The sequence below is a fragment of the Alosa pseudoharengus genome, unplaced genomic scaffold (genome assembly GCF_046254945.1).
Source record: "Alosa pseudoharengus isolate Yale_2024_CS ecotype anadromous, Long Island Sound unplaced genomic scaffold, YU_APseudo_1.1 YU_APseudo_1.1_scf_4, whole genome shotgun sequence".
Taxonomy (NCBI): Eukaryota; Metazoa; Chordata; class Actinopteri; order Clupeiformes; family Clupeidae; genus Alosa; species Alosa pseudoharengus.
The window spans coordinates 26,752,346-26,774,208 of record NW_027468774.1 but is presented as its reverse complement, the minus strand read 5'-3'; the positions used below and the strand labels follow the sequence as shown (position 1 = coordinate 26,774,208).

General features: G+C 41.6%; 1 protein-coding gene across 3 annotated transcripts; it reads right to left on the bottom strand.

The window, feature by feature from the left end:
• Window positions 1–2,097: 2,097 nt before the first annotated feature.
• Window positions 2,098–21,317, bottom strand: LOC143102177 (zinc finger CCCH domain-containing protein 7B-like). 3 transcript variants are annotated; one of them, XM_076265621.1, is made up of 23 exons: window positions 21,099–21,317; window positions 20,644–20,708; window positions 20,482–20,518; window positions 19,964–20,161; window positions 18,956–19,114; window positions 18,611–18,691; window positions 17,636–17,695; window positions 17,448–17,490; window positions 16,222–16,445; window positions 15,674–16,013; window positions 15,362–15,423; window positions 15,172–15,271; window positions 14,354–14,515; window positions 13,867–14,072; window positions 12,875–12,975; window positions 12,165–12,349; window positions 11,693–11,769; window positions 10,979–11,169; window positions 10,452–10,551; window positions 9,390–9,498; window positions 8,208–8,341; window positions 7,826–7,989; window positions 2,098–5,642 (listed from the first exon to the last, which is right to left on the bottom strand). In XM_076265621.1, exons 1-23 carry the CDS (start codon window positions 21,099–21,101, stop codon window positions 5,462–5,464), a joined length of 2,982 nt encoding a protein of 993 aa, XP_076121736.1. In that variant the 5' UTR covers window positions 21,102–21,317; the 3' UTR covers window positions 2,098–5,461. The 3 variants fall into 3 exon arrangements, with proteins under 3 accessions (XP_076121736.1, XP_076121735.1, XP_076121737.1); XM_076265620.1 differs by having other exon boundaries at window positions 21,116–21,317; XM_076265622.1 differs by lacking the exon at window positions 2,098–5,642 and having other exon boundaries at window positions 7,945–8,075; window positions 21,116–21,317.
• Between the last annotated feature and the right edge of the window lie 546 nt (window positions 21,318–21,863).

Below are 21,863 nucleotides of genomic sequence, written 5' to 3'. Positions count from 1 at the left end.
CTGGATGTAGAAAATATCTTTGTGAATGGTGAATGTCCCTGAAGAAAATTCCTTAAAGCTCAGGGCAACCACAACATACAGGTGTTCATTGTTCGGGTGATTGGCCTGACATGTGAGAAGCATTGTAACAGAGTTCAGGTGTGTGTAGAAGTGGAGAAACTCTTGAAAGACAAATATCCAGGGAAGTTTGATGTTAAACTGAACACTTGAGGCCAACGTTTCTACGTATCAGGGTATTCTAAAAAAATGGATACTTGAAAATACTATGAAATGGATCCTTCATTTTAAAAAATAATTCCGTTCACACCGATGCTAAAAACAGCTGGGGAAGGGTGGTGTCACAAACACGTTGACCAATCAGAGATTTCAAACAAACGAGGGAACATCACCTCACAATGCAAAAATGCTGTTTACCCCTGTTTACAATTGTGCAATTGTGAAACCGGAGTTTTCCCAAATCTCCCCTTTGGCCGGAGTTTTCAGAAATAATAATTTTCAGTGATAACCCTCCATTTTCGTGTGAATGAAAGGCCAAACCGCATGAAAATATGTGTGTTTTCCCTATGTGTAAACGTGGTATGAATGTTGTAGACATTAATAAGCCTGTGTGTGATCAGTGTTGCCATAGTCCGCTTATTATAAATTACTTTGGGCTTGTTTTTGTGAAGTCACATTTGGGGTCGTGTTTTTTGTGCGGTTGCTTCTTTTGGGCTTGCTTCGTTTCTGTTGTTTCTGCTTAGAATCCACGCAGCGCTTACACATACACACAGGGCATTTTAATTGCATGGTAGTTTTATAGTTGCCTAAATGTGAAAGACATGATGTCTACCTGACAAAAGCAATACAATTAGGCCTATTTTGCATGAACAACATGTTCTTCCATCAACCTAGCACTTAAGTTTTACAATCTCAACATTCCCATTTTAGACAATAAATGTCATCAGTCTGTTGCCATTCACCTCAGACTTTTGAGGTATTACAGCAGGAACTTCTTTTCACTGAAATATTAGGGTCACATGGGCATTTTGACTGCATAAAAAAGCCAAAAGACATTCCATCAAGTCACTTTCCATTAATTTCTGTCTATTGAGAAGTTTCCACACACTGCTCTTTGTGACTGACTCATGGTGTGTTTGAAAGAATCTTCAGTGAACCAGAATGTAATTTACCACTGTGGTAATCTCTGCTGGGCAGAGGTCAAGACATCCATGTTAACAAATGGAAAAGTCCAGCTGATCTTTTTTGTCCCAAAGTCCCCATGCAATCAACAGCCAACTTCACCTATTGTCTCCTGAACGATATATACCTGTATGATATATTTACAAAGCAAAGTGTCGGCCAGATGACTGTGCCTAGTTAAAGTGAGGCAATGCTGCTCTTTTATCCTAAAAATAATGGCTTTAAATTCATTTCGATGCAACACTGACATACAATATGGAGAATGGAGACTGGCATATTGTTCAAGGTAAGCCTTGAACACCTGATTCTCCAGTTCTGAAATCTGTTCCCTTTATCAAACCTAAAAATAATGGCTTTAAATTCATTTTGATGCAACACTGACATACAATATGGAGAATGGAGACTGGCATATTGTTCAAGGTAAGCCTTGAACACCTGATTCTCCAGTTCTGAAATCTGTTCCCTTTATCCAACAAACTGGGGTCAACAAATACTGGGCTAAAGGTAAGGTGAGCGATTCTAAGCGATTTCTAATTTAACCGTTTATGTAAAATTCAGTGTACAGTGTCAAAAAACCTGGTCTTCTTACATAACCCTGGCTCCATGAATGGGAAACAAAGTGGGGGGCAGCCTTCCTCTTTAAACGACAACAAAACACTGTGTGGAGTTCCTTGGTTAGCACTGAAGGGAGGAGTGAGCTACCTAACATCTCTGGCATGTTTTGTTTGGTCTTTGGTTCAAATATACAGTAAGTTGCTTTGGACAAAAGTGTCAACACAGACATAAACATAAGCATAAACAAATGCAATGTCATATTTAGTTAATTTCCAAAGCATTTTCTGACATATTTGGGGCTCCTGCAATTAAAAATCTGTTTGTTTGGGAAGACTACTTAACAAAAACATCTGAACACAAAGGATCCCTTAAGATCTTTATTGGCATGCTTTGGTCCATTGCTCACATGATAATGTCAAAATCCTCAAGACCTAAAAACAGTTCTCTGTGTCTGGGTCTTTTCACATTCAATCCATATGTACACAGTGAAACCCATTTTCACACTATGAAATTCATAGAACATAAATGAGATAGTATAGCAATCACAAGCCTTTCTTTTCCCAAGTGAAATAACAATAGAATCTTGTAAAAACAGTAAAGCAGTTATTATTTGTTTAAAGACCATTGTGAGGCTCTCTGTTTCATAACAGTGTAAAAGCTCAACTTAGTTATGCCCTGGAGTTCAGTTTTTTGGAGGGTTTACAAAATGATCAAAAAGAACACAATCTGCTAAAATTGTTTCAACGTGCCAACACAATGAGAGTGTAAGAAATGGCTGAATACTCTAAGACTAAGAACATGAGATGCATGGTAATGGTGAGCTCATAAAGATAACATGTAAAAGGTCCGTGCTCTGGCCTCACCCAGATACCTGAGGCCAGGAAGGAAACTGGTGTAAAGGATACCAACCAATTGTAGAATGGACATGGGGGTAGGCCACTGAGAACCATCCCAGGCAAGGGGGAGAGATGAACTTAATTATCATACAGAACAACAAAAGTTCCCAGACCTGTTTGTTTTAGAAGCCTAATGGTAATTTACATTAGAAGTGTGAAACAGTAGTTAGAGATGCTTGTTGTTCAGACCTACATCACTGAATCTGGAGTATATTTCACATGCTTCGCTACTGCTCTTAACTTGAAGATGGAATGCTGCATCAACCAAAAGAAACACCCTTTTCTTCACATAATAGAGAAGTAAAAAAAATACTGGCAAGTGAAATAAGAAATAACTGATCATTGATGCTTTCTCCAGACATTTGTGTTAAGTCCAGTATTTCTAATACATCTAGGCCTTCAGTAGTGCCTTGAATGCGGATACTTTGGCACACAAAAGGAAAATCTCTACTTCTCTACTGATCAGGTCAGGAATGACTGGTTGTGACTGGGTTGTGGCACTGAACAATATAACCACTAACAGTTTTTAACTACCAACAGTATAAAGGTGTAACAACTTTAAGGCACAGAGACATATGAGGATAGGTCCCTCATTAAGCCAAGGAACCAAATACCACAACATATAAATGGTGCAGATTATACTGGCAACAAAGATTGTTCTAAATTCTAAATTGTTCACATAACTATTCTCTACATTCTACAACCTAATATAGATGTTACATTATCTTACAATACAAAGAGAGTATATCTTCTGATTGTATGTTCACAAGCGTAACATTTCAGTGAGACTGTCTAGATACAGACATTGTAAACAAACATATTATGCGGTTGTTCAAGATAAATCCATTTTTACCATCTTTCTGGTACTTCTGTTTAAAAACATAGAAGTAGTGAATTCACATTCACACTATCTTCATCTTTACTTTTACAGTTTTACTTCTTCTTACATTTTTGATCACTTGTGACAAACACATGGACACATGACTTGTAGTTTTCACTATTCTTGATCTCCTTGAGGTGTTTTTCATGCTCCCTTCTTTCATTCAACAATGCATTATTCTTGGATGTGACATATTTATTAAATACTAGGTTTGGAGCAAACTGTGAGAGAATGTCGCTTGAATTTGCATGGGACCCAGAGTTAACTGATTTCAAAATGCCTGATCTAATCCAACCATTTATGAAAGAGGAGGTCGATGTCACAGTGTTGATTCAGAGTGCAACGTAATTTCAGCAAGCTGCCTCCAGACTTGTGCTTTTATAAAGAAGTGGTTTAGTCGACCCCCATAGGACTAGCAGCTCTTTTGTAAAAGCAGGCGGAATAATTATAATACGCCTGTGAAAATGACTGAAGTAGGCAGATTAAAATACATACAGAATGTCTCTCTTGAATGTACATTTTTTTGTCCAAATTTTTTTCCAACACAAAGTACCAGTGAATTATAACAGAAAACAATGATCTATGTGTGGTTTTCCCTTTTTACACACTGATCAGTTGTGCTGCCTTAATTATTTTCTCTCCAAACCTAACTGTTATGACTTTATTTCTCTTACTGAGTCAATACCACCACCATTCATTGACTGTAGCAACAATGTCAGGAATGCTTAAAACCCAAGCATGGGACTGTGCCACCACAAAGCCACTACATTCTCCTGCTGGTTAACACAACCACTCCTTGTTCACAGCATTGAACTGTATAATTCTGCTGCTGACTCAGTTCTATTTATGTCTGTCTGGTTTGCAAAACCCTACAGTTACAATCACTATGTTTTCCAAAAATACACATTTTGTTTGAATGCTTTCTCTGTGGTTCAACTCCTTCAAGCTGTCGGGACAATACAACACTTTCTTTGTGCAATTACAAATCACTTAATATTCAATGTACTGCAATTTATCCTTTCAATAGCATTATAGTCAGTATAAAGTCTGTATTGCAATGATTTGCTGGCACACTTTCACTGCATACAAAGATAGAGAAATGCACACTGACTTTGGTCGCAAATGCCAGTGCTAATGACACACTGAACCGTACAAGACCATGGTCTTGAATGCTCAGAACTAGATTTGGACACATTTGAATCATGATTATCAACCTTTATCTGCAACACACACACACACACAGACAGACACACAGACACACACACACACACACACACACACACACACACACACACACACCTAAAACTATGTCTGATTCTAAAGAATATCAATATGATACATATTCTGGGATAGGCCTGAAAAGGTAAACAATACTGCAGAGTCAACTTATCACTAATGGCTTAAATGTGCAAAATGTTCCCCCTTTAATGGACAATTCAAAGTTTGGTGGTGGGGGGGGGCAGGGCAGGGAGGGGCAGGGCAGACAATGGGAGGCCAGGGAAGGGAAACACGGTTTTCTAATTGGTAGCTGGATTAGAAATTCTGATTAATCCATGGAGAATTCATTTTAGAAATGTCTTGGGGGTGCAATTTTATTCTACACTACTCAAAAAGTCAGGGATATTCGGCTTTCGGGTGACATTTCAGGGTGCACCTGAAATCCACTATAACCGTTACAGCTGAACTTAATGTGACCTTCTCTAAACTTTTGAATGTGCATGTTCAACAGTTCAATGTTTCAGTACTTTCCGTACTGAAACATACAATTTCACCCAAAAGCCAGATATCCCTAACTTTTTGTGAGCAGTGTATATTTAGATTTCATTGATCCAGTAGACTAGTTATTAACTTGCACTTCACTGAAAAAACTATTTTGATGGCAGTCTCCATATACATGTGTGTATGCATAATGTGCATATGTAATTAATGAATGTGAATCCTGGAGGATGGCTCAGTCCCTTAGGAGGAAGTTGTACCTCCCGAAGTTGAAGTCAGTGGGGGCAATCAGCATATCGGCCCGGGCCTTGGCCAGCTTCCGCCGCAAGAAGGCCCGTCGCCCATGCCACTCTTCAAGCTCCTCCTCGCTGTGGGCAAAATCACAGGCATGGCCGTCTGGACATGCACCACCCAACCTGTCAAACACACACAGTCCTCTGTCACTCTGTGTTTATCATTTCATCTGTCTCCATGCACACAGTCATGTCCCACACACACACACACGCGCACACACACATAAACAAACTGTAGTTGGAGAGGAACTGGTTAACACAAGCTAAGTGGAAGAGGGGCATTTCCACAGTGGCTAACACTTTGTTGTGAAATCGATGAAGGTGTTTTCAGAATTTGGAGGTGTTTTCTGAATATGCAGTTGTTGTGGAGTTTGCCTGTGTTGTGACCCTTCTCGGCTGTTCAACTGTTGACAGCAGTTGACAACCAGCACATCTTCATCTCCAGAAACCCTGTACAGCAGCTAGTAATCCACCCAGCGGGTCATGACTTTGAATTAGCACCTCGTCCTTCAACCCCAATCACATCTTAAGGATCTAGGGCCTCATGTACAAAGCTTGCGTACGCACAAAAATGCTGCGTACGCCATTTCTCTCGCTCTCTTGCTCGTCCGGATGTACGAAGACTGACTTGAACATGAGAATGTGCGGTCCTCCACGCAAACTTCATGTCTGGCGTACGCACATTTCCAATGTGTATCGTCAGTTGGCGACACTTAGAGGCAATGCAGCGCAACAACATTAGTTGATCGCGAGTCTAGGCCTTTATTTGCACAGTATATTGTGAAACGTGGGTTATTAAAAATGATAACACTTCGAAAGTAGGCCTATGTTTCTATATTTGGACATGCAACATGCGCAAATTCGACTAAGTTATGCAACAACCTATCTATAATGACAACTGTAGACTTATTAGAGGATAAGAATTAAAAGGGAATGTGAAACATAGCCTACACAGCGCCGATATTTGGTTACAGGATTGTTGATGACTGGCTTATCAAACATTTCAGATTTTGAAGAGCTTTCCACAAAACCTGTGATAAATGGGGTCGCCTTCACGCATTTGCCCATGCCTTAACATTTGCAGAGTGTTTTCCCTTAATATCTTCGATAGTTTTCATTTTAAAAGAAATTTTGAATACATATGGGACAGGATCATGCATGTGAATAGATAGGCTGACTAATAAGCGCAAATATAAGCTATTTCCCTGATTGACTGCATGGCTACTTTGACTGTCCTCGAGTAAGCATTCGCATTATTGTCACACTTGTGTGCAAATATAGGGATATGATCCAGAAATCGTAATGTTGTGGCGAGTCGGCTACTTTTCCTACTTTTCCGCTACTTTTCAGGTTTGCGCTTACGCAATGTTTTGGTATGAAATCCACGCAAGTCTTTGTACATGAGCACCTGGACTGACCAGGGCACCAGCAATGAAAAAACACAGGAAAATCACTCATAAACCCTCCTGTCTCCATTCTGAGTTTTTTGTTGGCACTAAGTTCAGTCTTTTTGTGTTGTTCTGATTCTACCTGGTAAGAGCTCTGCCAGGCTCATCCTGTCCTGAACTGTGGTGTGTGTGTCTGTGAGTCTGAATGTTATGTGCGTGCCTAGGCATGTGTCAGTTCCAGTGACGTCACTCTCTCTATCAGATCCTATGTAAAGATCAAACTGACAGTTAGCACTGTAAACGTAGGCACTAAACTACCAGATTATGTTTCTTCTTGGACATCAGGTGTGCCTGGAACAGACGTACAAGTTTTTTAGCTTGGTGGAGGGGAGGGTCATTGAGAGTCCCCGTCTTGGACCTACATCAGGATTATTTCTGTGATTCTGTGAACTAGTTTCATAGGTAAACAACGGTGTGTAACTACGAATAGGACCCCTGCCTGGGTGCCTAAACCAGTGAACACTGGTAACAAGGATACAATGTGTATTATGTTTCCATGGCAGTATATGAAAAAAATCCTTTTAGTCCAGCTTCATGCCATATTGTGTTCACCTTTGTTTTAGATAGATAGATAGATAGATAGATAGATAGATAGATAGATACTTTATTTATCCAGAAGGAAATTAATCTTATTAGTTATTACAAGCATAAAATAACAAAAGTCTTACTTCTACCTCCATGATGTTGACAGTGGGACAAGGATGCTTGACACAATGACCCACAATTTGAACGGATTTAACATGTCTGTTACTGTATGTTGTACAGAAATACAGAGCGCAAAGCTAATCACTCCCTGCTGTTTCCCTGTTTAAAACTCCCTGTGGATGCCCTGACTGGCAAGTGCTGGTGGGTGCTGACCTGGGGCAGAGGGAGAGGTGGAGTCCAGGGAAGCGGTACATCCAGTCCAGGTTCTCCTCGTCCTCTTTGAACAGGCGGTCCTTGTGCTTCTCTGTGGAGATGTGCTGCTGCCACTGCCGCTCGCTGTTGCTGTGCTTCCCACAGAGCCGACAATGGAAGCCACTCTGTCCAGGGGCAGAGAGAACAGGTGTATCTCACAACATGACCAGACCAACACTTCTTATGCCAATTCGTCTGCTTGGTAGTACTTCTGAATAAAAAACAAGAGATAAGGTTGCACAATTGTCTCAAAAGGTCAAACAGAAAACACCTAGCTGTGATAGCAAATGACTGACATCTCCCTATAGTAATTCTAAGCTAATTTATAATTTGCCTTGCTTACCATTAGATCGGCATAATCTGTTGGCATTGCGATATGCTTGTCATCGGTGCGCTGGTGCGGGGAGGTGTTGTTTGGATGGTGGCTCTGACTGGACGTGGTCAGCCACATGTCATACAGCTGCTGCATGTCCTGCACTGAAGGTTAAACCCGACACAAACAGGAAAGAAATAGGAACAATGTGAACATATGGAGCTCATATGTTGAACCTCATAGTTTAAAAATAATGTGACTATACAGAGATACATTCTGGAGGAAGTATTCTGTGATGACTGGTTACCATCTGAGATGTATTTGGTTACCATACTGGGGGACAATGAACCAAAAATCCTTGACACTAGTTCCAATGGGTGATGTTTGAATTGTATCTAGTATAGTATAGTATAGTATTATAGACTATATCATAGTATAGTCTAGTATAGTATTATAGACTATATCATAGTATAGTCTAGTATAGTATTAAAAGAACTCAACCATAGCCTGTCTTTGCTAACAGAGCCTATCCAATTCTAGCCTGGCCCCACCCAGCTAGATCTTCTTTCAGGGAGATCTAGTCTGGAACACTATAGTCCACTATAGTCCCTTTCCCTCAGACAAGAAAAATGTCTGGCCAATCAACGGTGAGAGGGAAAGATGAAACCAAAACGTATTGTCCTAAACAGAAGCAGCAACACCTGCAAACGTCAAAAATTTGGAAAAATGCAGAAATTTATTTACAGCAAAGGTAGACCCACATTCATTGTTTCCTCACTGTTGATGCTGTTTATTGTCAGTTCATAAAGTTTAGGCGAAGTAGGAAGTAATGTTAGGAATCTCTGATCAATGTGATTGGTAAGGCTGGACCAATGTTTTTAAACTTAGTGCCCGTCGCGATGCAAGTGTTGGAAACGTTTCCCAATCAAGAGTCACCAGACTCTATTCACTTCATGAATGAGTTTGGATTTTTCCAGGCTAATCCAAATCCACCCTCAGCTGAAAATGCACTGATGTAAACAAATGTTTTACTTCTTTATTTTACAGTAATTGTTATGTGGTGGGTATGTGTAGATAACTATCCACTTTACAGCACTGTGTCTCATTCTAAGAGGGTTAAGACACGAGCACAGTTGTACAGGCAAGTTGCCTTAAGTAGACAACGACTGCAATAATACTGCAAACATTTCAGTAAGCCAAAAGGGAGCTCACAGCCTTCGTTCTTCATGTAGGTCCACACGTCCCTCTCCTCCTGGCTGTGAGCGAAGGAGCAGTTCCCCGGATAGGTGCATTTCCTCTGCTTAAGCACATGGGCACAGATCTGAGAAGAGAAGGAACACAGACGTCAAGCACAGACCTGTCCACAAACACAGACACAGAGTCAGCATGCTGGCCAGGACAAAGTGACAAAGACAGGATAAAAAATAAAAAAAAGACCAGCGCTTACATAAAAGACCAAAAAAAGTAAATTCTGCTTGTCTCAGTTATGGCCCCCATAGGGATCATGGGGGCAACAACAGCCAGACACTTTCATCTCTATTTGGGTAGATAATTAATAGACAGGCATCAAACAATGCATTTAGGAGGATCACCATAAGGAAGGTCAGGCTAAGACATAAACTATTCCATCTGCAAACATCTTTGATGGAAATTCAGTGTTTCAGGCTTTGTCATCATTATCTTTTATAGCATTGCTTTGTCACGTGGAACCAAATCCTCACTGAGCATGTGGAGTTGTCACAGACTACATTACAATGGAAGTGGATGATTGAGATGAAAAATGTTTTTTCACAACACTGTTGAATACAGGAACAAACTGTACTAGAAATGGCTATTATGACAACAGTTGCTGGGTGAGTTTTTTTTACGGTTAGCTAGTCTTGCATTACAGGTTTTCATGTTATCAAATGTACTGCTCAAAAGTTCTCCATGTGAAGTACTGTGAGTTCACCTGATATTTTCAGGATGGTGTCATGACATAGCAAGTCTTTAATATGAACATTTACCATAAGTCAGTTAATGTATAATATTGAAGAATGAACTTTTGTAAAAAAGAAAAATTTAATTTCTGTCATCATGCAATGATGGAATAGACATTAGAAACACATTTCCAATCTTAGCCTGTGCTGTGAAGCCCCATTCAACATTACCCTGTGGTATACTGAAGAGATCGAGACAAAACACAAATCTGTAAGGACCTGCTGAAGTTTTGTACGTATGACTGAAGCATGATGCTCAAAGAGATCTATGTATGGAGCGGTTGGGTGCACTTACATCATACTTCTGAAAGTGGTGCTTAGAAAAGGGTGGTGCTCTGACCATCACCCACTTCTCAAAGGCATTCACCAGCAGCACCCGATGTTCCTTAATCCAGCTGCAAAGGATCATGGAAGACTAGTCGTCATTGTGTACAGTCTAACACGGTGACCTAGATGTCAGCATTTGTACACATATGGCAATTATGTTACAATTATGTTACAATTACAATGCTACAGTGTAAATACATTTCTGAGCCCATAGATAAAAGTTTAACAAGACAGATACTCCAGCATTAACAGAATGCAACATGAACAAGGTCATGAGCCATGGCCTTCACTGTCTCTTTTCCAAGGTCGTTTCTAAGAGGCATTGGAAACATGCAAGTTCTGCCTAAGGATTGGGAGCAGGGTGGGAGTGTCAAGAGGCCAAACACACTCTTACTGAAGTAGGATCAGTTCCTGGTTAGGAGTCTTTTTGGACCGCACAACTTTTCAGTTGTCAGTAAATGGAAACGGCAGAGAACCTGAGGCACCGTGGCTCACCTGTGGCGGGCTTTGCCCAGACAGTACTTGAACGCCTTGTCTGGCTCGTTGACCACGCCATCCCTCCAGCACTGACTGCACACAAACTTCATCTTCATGTTCAAGCTCCGCCCTCTGGACGTGCCAGCACTTCCTCCTGCTGATGGAGGGCTGTTGGCAGGAGCTACTGGCTTGGCTGGAACATATGCAGGCTTCAGCCAATCACATCACAAAAGGGAAAGACAGACAAAGGAAGGTGAGGTGAGGTGAGGAAAGCATACTTGACATTAGGAAAAATTTAAAATCATATTTTTGGGTTATCCAAGCCTTTGTTGACAGGACAGTGAGGAGCAGACAGGAAATGAGTGTGGGAGAGAGATGGGGGGAATAAGCTTGGGAGATGACCGCAGGCCGGATTCGAACCTGGGTCCTTATTGCCATTGGACTTGTGTATGGGACATCGACCCTCCAACTCCACTATGGCTCCTCTCTACATTAGCAATTTGAGCAAAACAGCTAAAAAACAAATGCAAGACTTCACTAAATACAATTGTAGCTATGTCAGTATATAGTCAGGAATCAGGTCACCTTTCATGGTAATTACAGTTTCAACTGTGTGGCAGCTTGTATTTGTGGTGTTATCATGACACTCTATGTGACTAGGTGTGATTGCTTTAATTGATGGGAATTGGAGAGACTGTCAACACAAGCCATCTGCCGCAGCAGTCATCTAACCTTCTGTCTCTTCAGGATCAGCTCCTGTTTGTGCCATTGTCTCTTGGACTCCTGCACGATTTCTTCTTGGGTGGTGCCTAAACAAACACACACACAAACAAACAATCAAAACAAACAAACAAACATCTACCTTCCTACAGTGATCAGTAGTGATGGAAAGCAAGCTTTTGTGCTTGACTGAGCTTACACCACACTCTGCCTGTACACACAACTACAAATGATTATAATTCTCTGGAGCCTTTGAAGACTTGCTAAAATAAAGGTTTTGTCGCCCCCTGCTGGTCAAAGGACAACCATATGTTGTTTTATGCCATCCAAGCAGCAGAACTCCATATTGTAATGGAAATGTCCCTCGAAAATACATAATGGGAGCTGGTGCATGTTCCAAAGTAAATGACTTGAGTGCATACTATGGCAATGATGGTGTGTATGCGTGCACATTAAATGGTACTGGTAGTTTGCGTTTGTGTACCAGAGCTGTGCTGTAGCACCCAGCACTTGAGCTCGATGACGGAGTGGGCGAAAGGACAGCCGTCCTCGTGCTGGCAGCCACAACGCGCCTCATATCGACACACGTCAAACTGGCACTGGAGCCGCAGCGGGCGGATCTTTGTGTAACGCACCCTGCCATTGGCTTTCTCCACATGCACTAAACATCTGTATGCGAGAAACAGAGAGAGAAATAGAGAGTTGGAGACCAAGCATGGAAGGAAGGGAGGGAGAGGGAAAGGAGAGGGAAAGGAAAAGAGAGAGGGGAGGGGAGAGAGAGGCTTAACACACCTTTATTGAACCAACAATAGGTGTTAAAACACTACAAAATAAAAACACTGTTGCAGCCTCAAGTAAAACCATACAGAGCTCACAGAGCAGTTTCATATTTTAAAAACAACCTCCACATCTTCCCCACTCTCACACAGCAACCCTTTCACCCCACTTACTGTCAGAAAGCCTTTAATGTCATTGGCCAACTTATAAAATGCATACTCAATTTTGATTCTCCATCCCACCATCCCCCTAAATGACTCCATTGTGTTGGTTGAGACTGCTCTCAAAATCATACACTTCCTTGTCAACCAGATGGCCGAGAGAGAGAGACATCTGAGAGAAGTAAGTGTTTATATGACAGTCTAACATGTAATAAGGGAGTAGCATTCTGGGATATAGACATTTAGGAGGACTCACTTGTTGTGGTCAAACACATGGTGGGTGGTCAGATTGGAGCAGACAGTCTTGTTCTCTTTGCAGTGTCTACTAATGATCCGGGGCTTACTATCAAAACATTCCTGGACAAATGGAGTCATACAAACATTATGTTAGTTTGTATGAGAGTATGTGTGCATGACAAGAGAACACACACCCACCACGCAGGGAAACATGACAAACTGAATTGTGGGAGCATGCACGTGAATGTACACACACACACACACACACACACACACACACAGACACACACATAAACCAGGACCATAACACCAGTGTGGATTTGTTTCAGCTGGGTGACACTTTGTGTGTCTGTCTGCGTGTGTGTATCTGTGGGTGTGCGTACCGATCACACAAATGAACATACTGTAAACATTTGTAGTAGCTGACTGACACTTTGTGTTGTCATTATGTTGTTTTCATAATTGTTGGAATTCATAATCACGATTAATCGATTAACTGCACAGCCATAGCGTGTGTATCTGCATTAGCCTGACGAGCCAAACCCACATTAAGGAGTAGGGTCTGGGAACTCACCATTCGCAGTGCTCGAGGGGCGGGATAAACGGTTGTCTTTCAAATTCCCTCTGCACGCAAAAGGATAGCACTACAACTCATGAGTACCATGTGTTTTTCCCACCAGCAGAGCTAGTTGGCTAGTTGACCAAACATTTTGCCAACTTAAAAAACCTTAACTTGTGTTGCTCTGTTCGCCAGCAGCAGCATCCATCCATAGTTTTCAAGTAGCAGGGAATTCACACGGAACCGTCGCAACTCTGCCATCATTATGTTAAGCCCGCCCATCGACTCTATACACGATGTAATTGGCCTGATCGAAGTTTAATTTTTTCAGCTCACAAGCCAACAGAGAGTTGCTAGACTACCCTGGCTGCAAATTACATTTGCTGCCGCTAGGGTGCGTCTAGATTTCTAGGCTATATCTACGTGCTTCTCATGTGAGTGTGTCCCCCCACCTTACAGAGGAACATGAACATGCCGGCGTGGATGTGCAGCAGCTGGGCGATGCTGAGCGCCTGGCCACCAGAGAAGCCCAGAGGGTCGAAGAGCAGCTCTCTGATCAGGGTGCCCATCCGCTCCTGCGTCCACACGTCAATTTCCTCCTGGTGGTACGCAAACGTGCAGTTCTCCCCGTACTTACACTCCTGACGCTCTTGCACCTCTGTATGCAGACACATGCACATAAACAATCCAAAAAGAAGCAATTCTTACAACATTTCCTGGAGGACAGTTACAGTATAGCAGTAAACTAGTGTGGGTGCAGAAACACAAGAGCACAACATGACAACATATGCATATACGGTTCAAACAGTACACAATACAACGTATACATTTCAGTATAGGAGGGACAATAGTATCTTTCTGATACAACAATTTTATGAAAATGTAGGAACAATGTTAATAAACTAAGTGGACGTGTTAAAAAAGCATGTCTGCGGTTACCTTTGCAAAGCACAAAGGGTCCCATGAAGTTGTTGTATGCTGGCCTGGGACGAACCCTTTTCCAGGTGGGATCTTCTGGATTCTTCCTCCGGCAAAGCAGGGTGTTCCTCTTACAGTCATGGGCCTGATCCGGATGGTACTGATAGTCCAACACTCCTGGGCCTGATGAGAGGTGAGGGAGGGAAGGATTGGAGATTTAAGCAAAAAGCCCCGAGAGGCCGTTCTATATTGTGAATTTAGCACAGCTGAGGGGTGTTGTTAGGCACAAAGCGAGTGAAACGAAGCTGAGTATATATAGGACATTAAAAATTGATACAAAATAAACAAATAATCATGAAATGTAAAAGCTATTTCATCTACAAATGTCCATTCTTCTGCAAAGTCCCCATAGAATAGTTCCACTGCTAGTAGATTCTTATCAGAATTGTTGTTCAGCAACTTTGAATTTTAACCGTTATGCATTCTAAGCGCATTAATATGGAACGAAATGTGGTCTCAGCCGTGCTATATCGGGGAAATATACAATGGCATCGAACACGATTCAACCAATCATAATCAAGGACCGGAACTATCCGTTTTATATTATATATACACACCATAGACATACAGTCTATGATATACACCATCATATGCTATTTCACAAATATAAATATAAATTTGCAATGCACACTGTAATAACTGTGTAGTAAATAGAGAGATAAGCAATAAAGCTTAAAGCAATACAGTGATAAAAAGACAGAGATAACAAAAGCACACAAACAACACTGAATGCCCTTTATGCATCATACAAAAATAGGGGAAGGTAGTGGGAGGCTCACCGTTCTTCACATAACAGATAGGGCAGGCCTGAATAAACTCATGTGTGGCTTCTAGAGGGTTCCGTGAAAGCAGGTAGAGCTTAGAAATCATCTGACCATTCTGGAGACAAAAGAAGACATGTCTTTTTAAGGCTGAAAATCACCAAAGTAACAGGAGAACAGAGCCTTCAGCCTTATTGACAAGACTTACATATCTGTTTGGAGGGTTTGGTGTCCGTAATGATGACAGAAAACTATGCGACTCTTTACTGCCTGGGATGTACACAGAGAAAGAAGTCAGACATAAAACTGTCAAAACAGAGACATCTCTTGTGACACTTCCGTAAGCACAAAAGCTGACCATGATATAAACTTGGGTATACATGTTTATGGTGCAGTCCGCAAGTCCAATCCAATCCACTTTTGGACAAATTTAGCTAATTGCTTCTCATAGTCCTCTAGTTATCCATTCTCTGTACTCTGCTAAACTCTAGTTCTCAACCATGCAGTTCCACCCACTCACTAGGCAGGGAGAATTCAGACAGAGAGTCCAACCCCACTCCGCCCACCACCAGCGCTGGCCCCAGGGAAGCATGTGAGGTAGCCCCCAGGGGAGAGAATGCGTCCAGGGCATCTAGGACATCCATGGAATCTGGGGCATCCAGGGCATCCAGGGCGTCCAAGCCTCTGGGTGAGGCTGCCTGGGCCGGACAGAGCCCCGAGAAGGCATCCAGAGAGTTTAGCTGGCTGAGGGCCGAACCGAAGAGGTCAGATGGCAGCAGGGGTGAGGTGGTTGTGGGGGCGGGAAAGGCAGGCGGCAGACCCACGGAAGGTTTAACAGGCAGGTGACTTGGTATATTCAGCTGCAAAACAGACAGAAGCAAATAGCCAACATGTAGTATTAATAGTCATATACTGGAAATGAATAATATTCTTGCTGCAGTGTGCATGAAGTGACGTTTAGCTTTCAGAACAAGACAACTCACTAGCCTGATTGAACACCATTTCAGTTACTTTGCCTTTCTTAACTGATCTCCTCTATTCCGCAGCGCAGAGATGAAGCTTTCTCACCAGCTTGGGCTGCTCCACTGTGGACACACATGCATCCAGGAGGCTGTCCAGTTCGTCCCCCAACACCTCACAGCTCCCCATGTCCCCAGAGATAGGAACTGACAGAGGCACACACTCAGGACTAAGAGCCGCACTGTCTGGGAACATGGCGGTCTTGGCGGCGCACATGGGTGGAGGGGAGGATTCCTCACTCACTGGGATCGGAATGCCCAAGGACAACTGGACTGTGGACGCATGAGGGAGAAAAGTCAAGAGAAGAAAGCTAGAGTTTAGCTGGGAGATAGTTTCAGTTAATGGCTTGGTTATTACAGCCGGGCTTCACCGGGCGCATAACTAAAGCATCCTGTTTGTGGAGTGTATGTGAGCTTCCTCTATAAATCAATGGAACTGACCAGACCAGATGTGATAGCAGCACGTGCACATTTGAAAAAAAACTTCTAAAACTATTTTTTACGCTCCGCGAACAGAATGCTTCAGCCGTGCACCGGTATAGTGAAGGAATAAAATTTAGGAATTGATCGACAGAGTCTCAGCCAGTCGGTAGTCGGGTCAGAAATCTCAGAGAGCTTTATTCACGGCACCGAAGACCCTCATTGTGTTGCTAACAGACGCAGTCTGAAGATACAGAGAAAAAGCACACTTCTTATAGGACTGGTCAAAGCTTACATCTCCCCTTGTGGCACGTCAAATATTCACTGACCACATCACCCAAGCTCGTCCAACATTGTACACAAAATTGTACACATGATTACGCCAGCTTTCCCAAAAAAGAAAGAGCAAAGAGGAATTAGCATTCGCATTAGGTTATTTACATATGCCAAATAAACTCAGCTGGGGACTATCCAAGATACTTATAAAGAAAGTGAAGAAGCAACACCAAATATAAACACTAAGTCCTTTTTTACTGTACAGATGGAAGTAAATGGTATTCGTAATTCATTATCACTTGCACATTTCTCCCACTTATATATGAAAGTTAACCTGCCTTTTCAGTAGGGACTACATTATTTTGTATATTTTTCCAGGGTAAGTGTAGACTGAATGTTTACCAAACCAAGCCTACCAGCCTTGGCAGATTAAACACTTGTATGTGGTATCAGAGCCTAACTGCACAAAGCACAATCAATGAAATGGGTAAAGGGCACTGCCAGGAATGTTTGTGATCAAACTTTGAAGAGGGACATGTTGAAAGAAAGCTCTACTTGAATTGTCAGTATAATACATACCTGATGAAATGTCACTCAAGAAATCAAGACCATTTGATGTGCCCTGAAAAAGAAAGAACACAGATACAACAATCAGAATGCTTTGATGCTCATTTCAAAATGTGTAGACAATGGTAAATGGCATTTAAGCCAGATATGACCACATTGCGGCCTATGTGGATTGTGGATGTCTTAAAAGCATAACCTGCCTCTTCTTCAGTAGCTAGGGCCGAATGTCCATTACTCCCTTCTGTTGGAGTCAAATCATCCTGTGAAAACAGCAATGAATTACTTGTGTTATAGTAACAGGTTAACTTGACATTCAATTTAAATAACTACAGTATGTCTGGTGAGGTACAAAATTATGGATTCGCTCAAAAAAAGTTCAGCGAAGCAGTCAGTCAGAAGTCTCAGAGAGCTTTATTCACAGCACCGGGGACTTACGTTGTGTTACTAACAGGCGCAGTCCAAAGATAAACTGCATAGACAGTCCCTCTTATACCCCTCTTGACAAGCTTACATCTCCATTGTGGTATGTAAATCATCTTATTACTTCATTACTTAACCATCAACTATACCCACAAGGATGTATCCCCTAACGACCGACATCTGTGGTATGTCTTCAGAGCTGACCTGACCCTTGTAAATAGTGGACAAGGCTTCTCCCTAGACCCATGCTATACACAGAGAAACAGCATGCATCCCAAAACACCTTGAGAATACATTCCACAGATGCTAGCCACAAATCATCATCTCAGTTTCTGCCTACTTTTCATGAATAACTTGCTCACAAACAAATGAGTGAATATAGATCAGCATATATATGGCATAACCCTTTAAAGTGAAAATGTCTTCCTACGGTGGTTATGGAGATATAAAACAGAATGAATAGTTCATATAGATGTGTAGAAAGGCATGTTTACTCCACATAAAGCACATTTACAAAATTGATTATACGTAGGTTACTCCCTATATTGTTCTGTGCCATTTTTCATTTTTAAAACGCCATTAAAGTAATGCAGGAATTCTTTCTTTCATCCACCATTTCGTTACATAGTGCAATACCAAGCATTCAAGATTGTAAGCCAGTGTGAAGAATCAAAATTAGTTTACAGCTGTTATTTTAAGGTAATACAACCACATTCTGTATGCAGCTATATTTAAAAGAGAGGGTTTCAGCTAACCGGAGAGCTGGTGTAGGCCTTTCGAGTCTTCAGGCCCAGTTTGCAGGCAAGCTCCTGTGCTAGCTCATTCACCCGTGTGTCCTGAGGAGGAATTGTTCATCGCACAGTCAGTAAATTCAACAAAACCAGACCCAGACGAAGACCAGACAATCAAGCAAAAGACTCGTTTGGATATAACCACTACTTCAACATGTATCCCTGCTGATGGCTATGTGACATTGGCAGATTTGATAATCATGCCAAGATCACTCCAGGTGTTGAGTGTCAATGTGAAGCAAATCATATCTTTGAGACTCCACAAGAGCACAGCTGAGTAAACTGTACGACTGTTTTCCAGAGACTGACCTGGGGTGAGGATAGAAGGCACTCTGTGCTGCAGTCGTATGCCTCCCTCACACGGCCGAGCTCTCTCAGGCATAGAGCCTTCCTGTAGAGCGCTCTCTGGCTGTCCTTCTCGACAGCCAACACACGCTCGCAGTCCTGCAGTCCCAGCTCATACTCGTGCTATTTGTGAATGAAAGAAAGAAAGAAAGACAACGATAGAAAGAAAAGATTGAGTGAGATACATGACTGACAAAGGACAGGAAACACAATAGCTGTGTTTCCATTCAGATCATTTGCATATTCTATGTGAATTCATGAAAATTTGGCAAAATAGAATGCGTATCTGTGTGCGCTTACATCCACTGTGTTGACAACTAAAACTGAATATTCTCCTAATCACAAAAGGAGTTCTGATCATCTGTAGGATCAAAAGGTAAGGTTACGGTGTTAAGGTAATGTTTATGGAGACATGCAGGTGGAAATGTTTCCATAAACGTTAACTACATTACATTAATTTCCCGTGTATTAGCCGCACTGTGTATAAACTTCAGGACAGTGTTTTATGCAAGTAAAAAAAAAAAAAAAAAAATCATATTAATACCATATTAACTGCCCTTGTGTATTAACCTCATAGCTGAAGAAATTTGGCAAAATAAATGTATAAACCTTGGCTTATAGTTGGGAAATTACGGTATAGCTTGCATGAATTGAGAGTTAAATGAACTCATTATACCTGCGCTGAATCCATACATTTCTATGTAGATTAGAATATTAAATGCAAATTTCCAGTCAGGATTTCTTATTCAAATGGTCAAAATGCCAAAACCCAAAGTAATGTTGGAGAGATTAATTGTGAAGATACAAATACAATTAAAAGCAAAACAAATGTAAAATAAATAAGCCTATAACCACCAATCTGTCATAGATATTTAATAGAGCCGTAGATTAATAACAGATCAGTGCGGATAACACAAGTCACAATCACATAATGACTCCCTGAACCCATATATCTTCCTAATGATGACTCACCACACTATAGTTGGCGGCTGCCCTGTTCAAGTACAGGCTCTCCAGTAGGGCAGTGGGGATGGAGAGGGCCTCCTCCCTGGCATAGTTCGCCACGCTAATGCCCTCACTGTAATGCCTCACCGCCTTCCTCCAGCTGCCCTCCCGAAAGGTGGCATTGCCCTCGTCCAGGAGGTTGCACACTAGCTGTGTCAGGAACACCTACAAGACAGGCGGAGGTCCCATAAGGAAGAGAGCAAGCAAGGAAAAGATGCAACAATCACATAACTCTGATGATTAGATGGCTTCAGAGGAAAGTGCCAATTTAGATTACATCAACATGATCAGGCTCTACATGTGATGAGGAGGCATGAGTGATCTTGTGGCATAATGACAATATTGCCCAAGTGCCAATAAGGTCAATTTAAATCCATCATATATGAGAAAGACCTCCAGGTGGTGAAAAAAATGGCTAACTCCCACAATAATCATCCCTCTCCCTTTGTTTATATGCAAAAAAAAGTGTATGCATAAAATTCTACCTCGTAGCTTTCAGGCTCTGGAAAAGGCAAAGAGGACCTACGAAAATAAAACAGTACTGTTAAAAGCAATAAATCATGATGACGTGAGAAACAACGGTAATTATGGCAACTATGTAATGTGGAGCACGATGAGGTGACGTCTCATGTCCATTAAGCACTTACTGTATAAACGCCAGTGCCCTCTGAATATCTTCTTGGCGCTTCTGTCGCTCCAAATCCATGGTAGCCTACATGAACCAGCGGTTTTACCATCAACCTTATTATTGTTGCACCGCTGTAAGTGGGTTTCGCAGTTAGCGGCCAGAATTAAGTTAAACCTCAACTTCCAATACGAGCCCTACACAAGGAGAACGTGACGTCGACAAAAACTCAACTGATCAAACAAATCGACGAAAAATCAGAAATAAAATCGACAGAAAAAAATGTTTTTAATGTTTGCAGCTGACACAGTGGACAGCAAACTCACGCTACATTTTACAGTTACTTTGCATAGAGGACTCTGCTTATCAATATTAATGCGAAACAAAGTTTGTGCCAAACTAATACAGAAATGTCATCAGTAGAACTGTCTGCCGTTTTAAATATATTGTTGGTAATGTTACAAGTATCAACTTCACCATAAGGATTGGCTCACGTTGTTGAGCATTCGCAAGACTTCTTCAGAGAACACCCGCAGGCTGCTCTATCCACTTGGAAGAAGTTAAATCTTGTTGCATAAACTTTACAGGAACTTGGCAAGTCAACGAGGTGTCTAGATCAATTGTGAATTAAAAAGTAGGCTACTTCTCGGAACAGCCGTCGTCATTTCGGGTTTCTCTTGCTTAAAAAAAACGCCTTCCTTGTTTCGCTCTCTGACTGGCAAACTTCCGGGTCACCGAATCGACCGAATGCCTCCAGATAATGTCTAATAAGTAGACGGGCTCTGATGCCACCATACTATTATTTTCGAAATATAAACCTGGTTTTTATATCTGTCCATTAAGTATGCAGTTATCTTGGGCATGGCTCTCGCAAACTCAGACTGATACTTAATTGTCAAGAGAATTCAGTGTAAATACATTAAATGTCATAAATGGGCAACGACCAATTAGGTTCAAAATATTATAGGAAATAAACATTAATATAATTAAAGCAGATTATTTTATCGCTCCCCTTGTGACCCTAGAGCGGGTTGGTTATTGGACTAGCCTTTGTACTAATAACCCCATAATCACGTTAATATTTTTCCTTTTTCTATTGTGATTCGAAACATGTAACGTACACCTTTCCATTCATTTATTCAAATAGCAAATGCTGAACTTTACTCACTGGGGAAAACGGAAAAACTGAAAAAATGCCACCATACAATAGAACTACAAGTCCCTTGGATCCACACGAGGGAG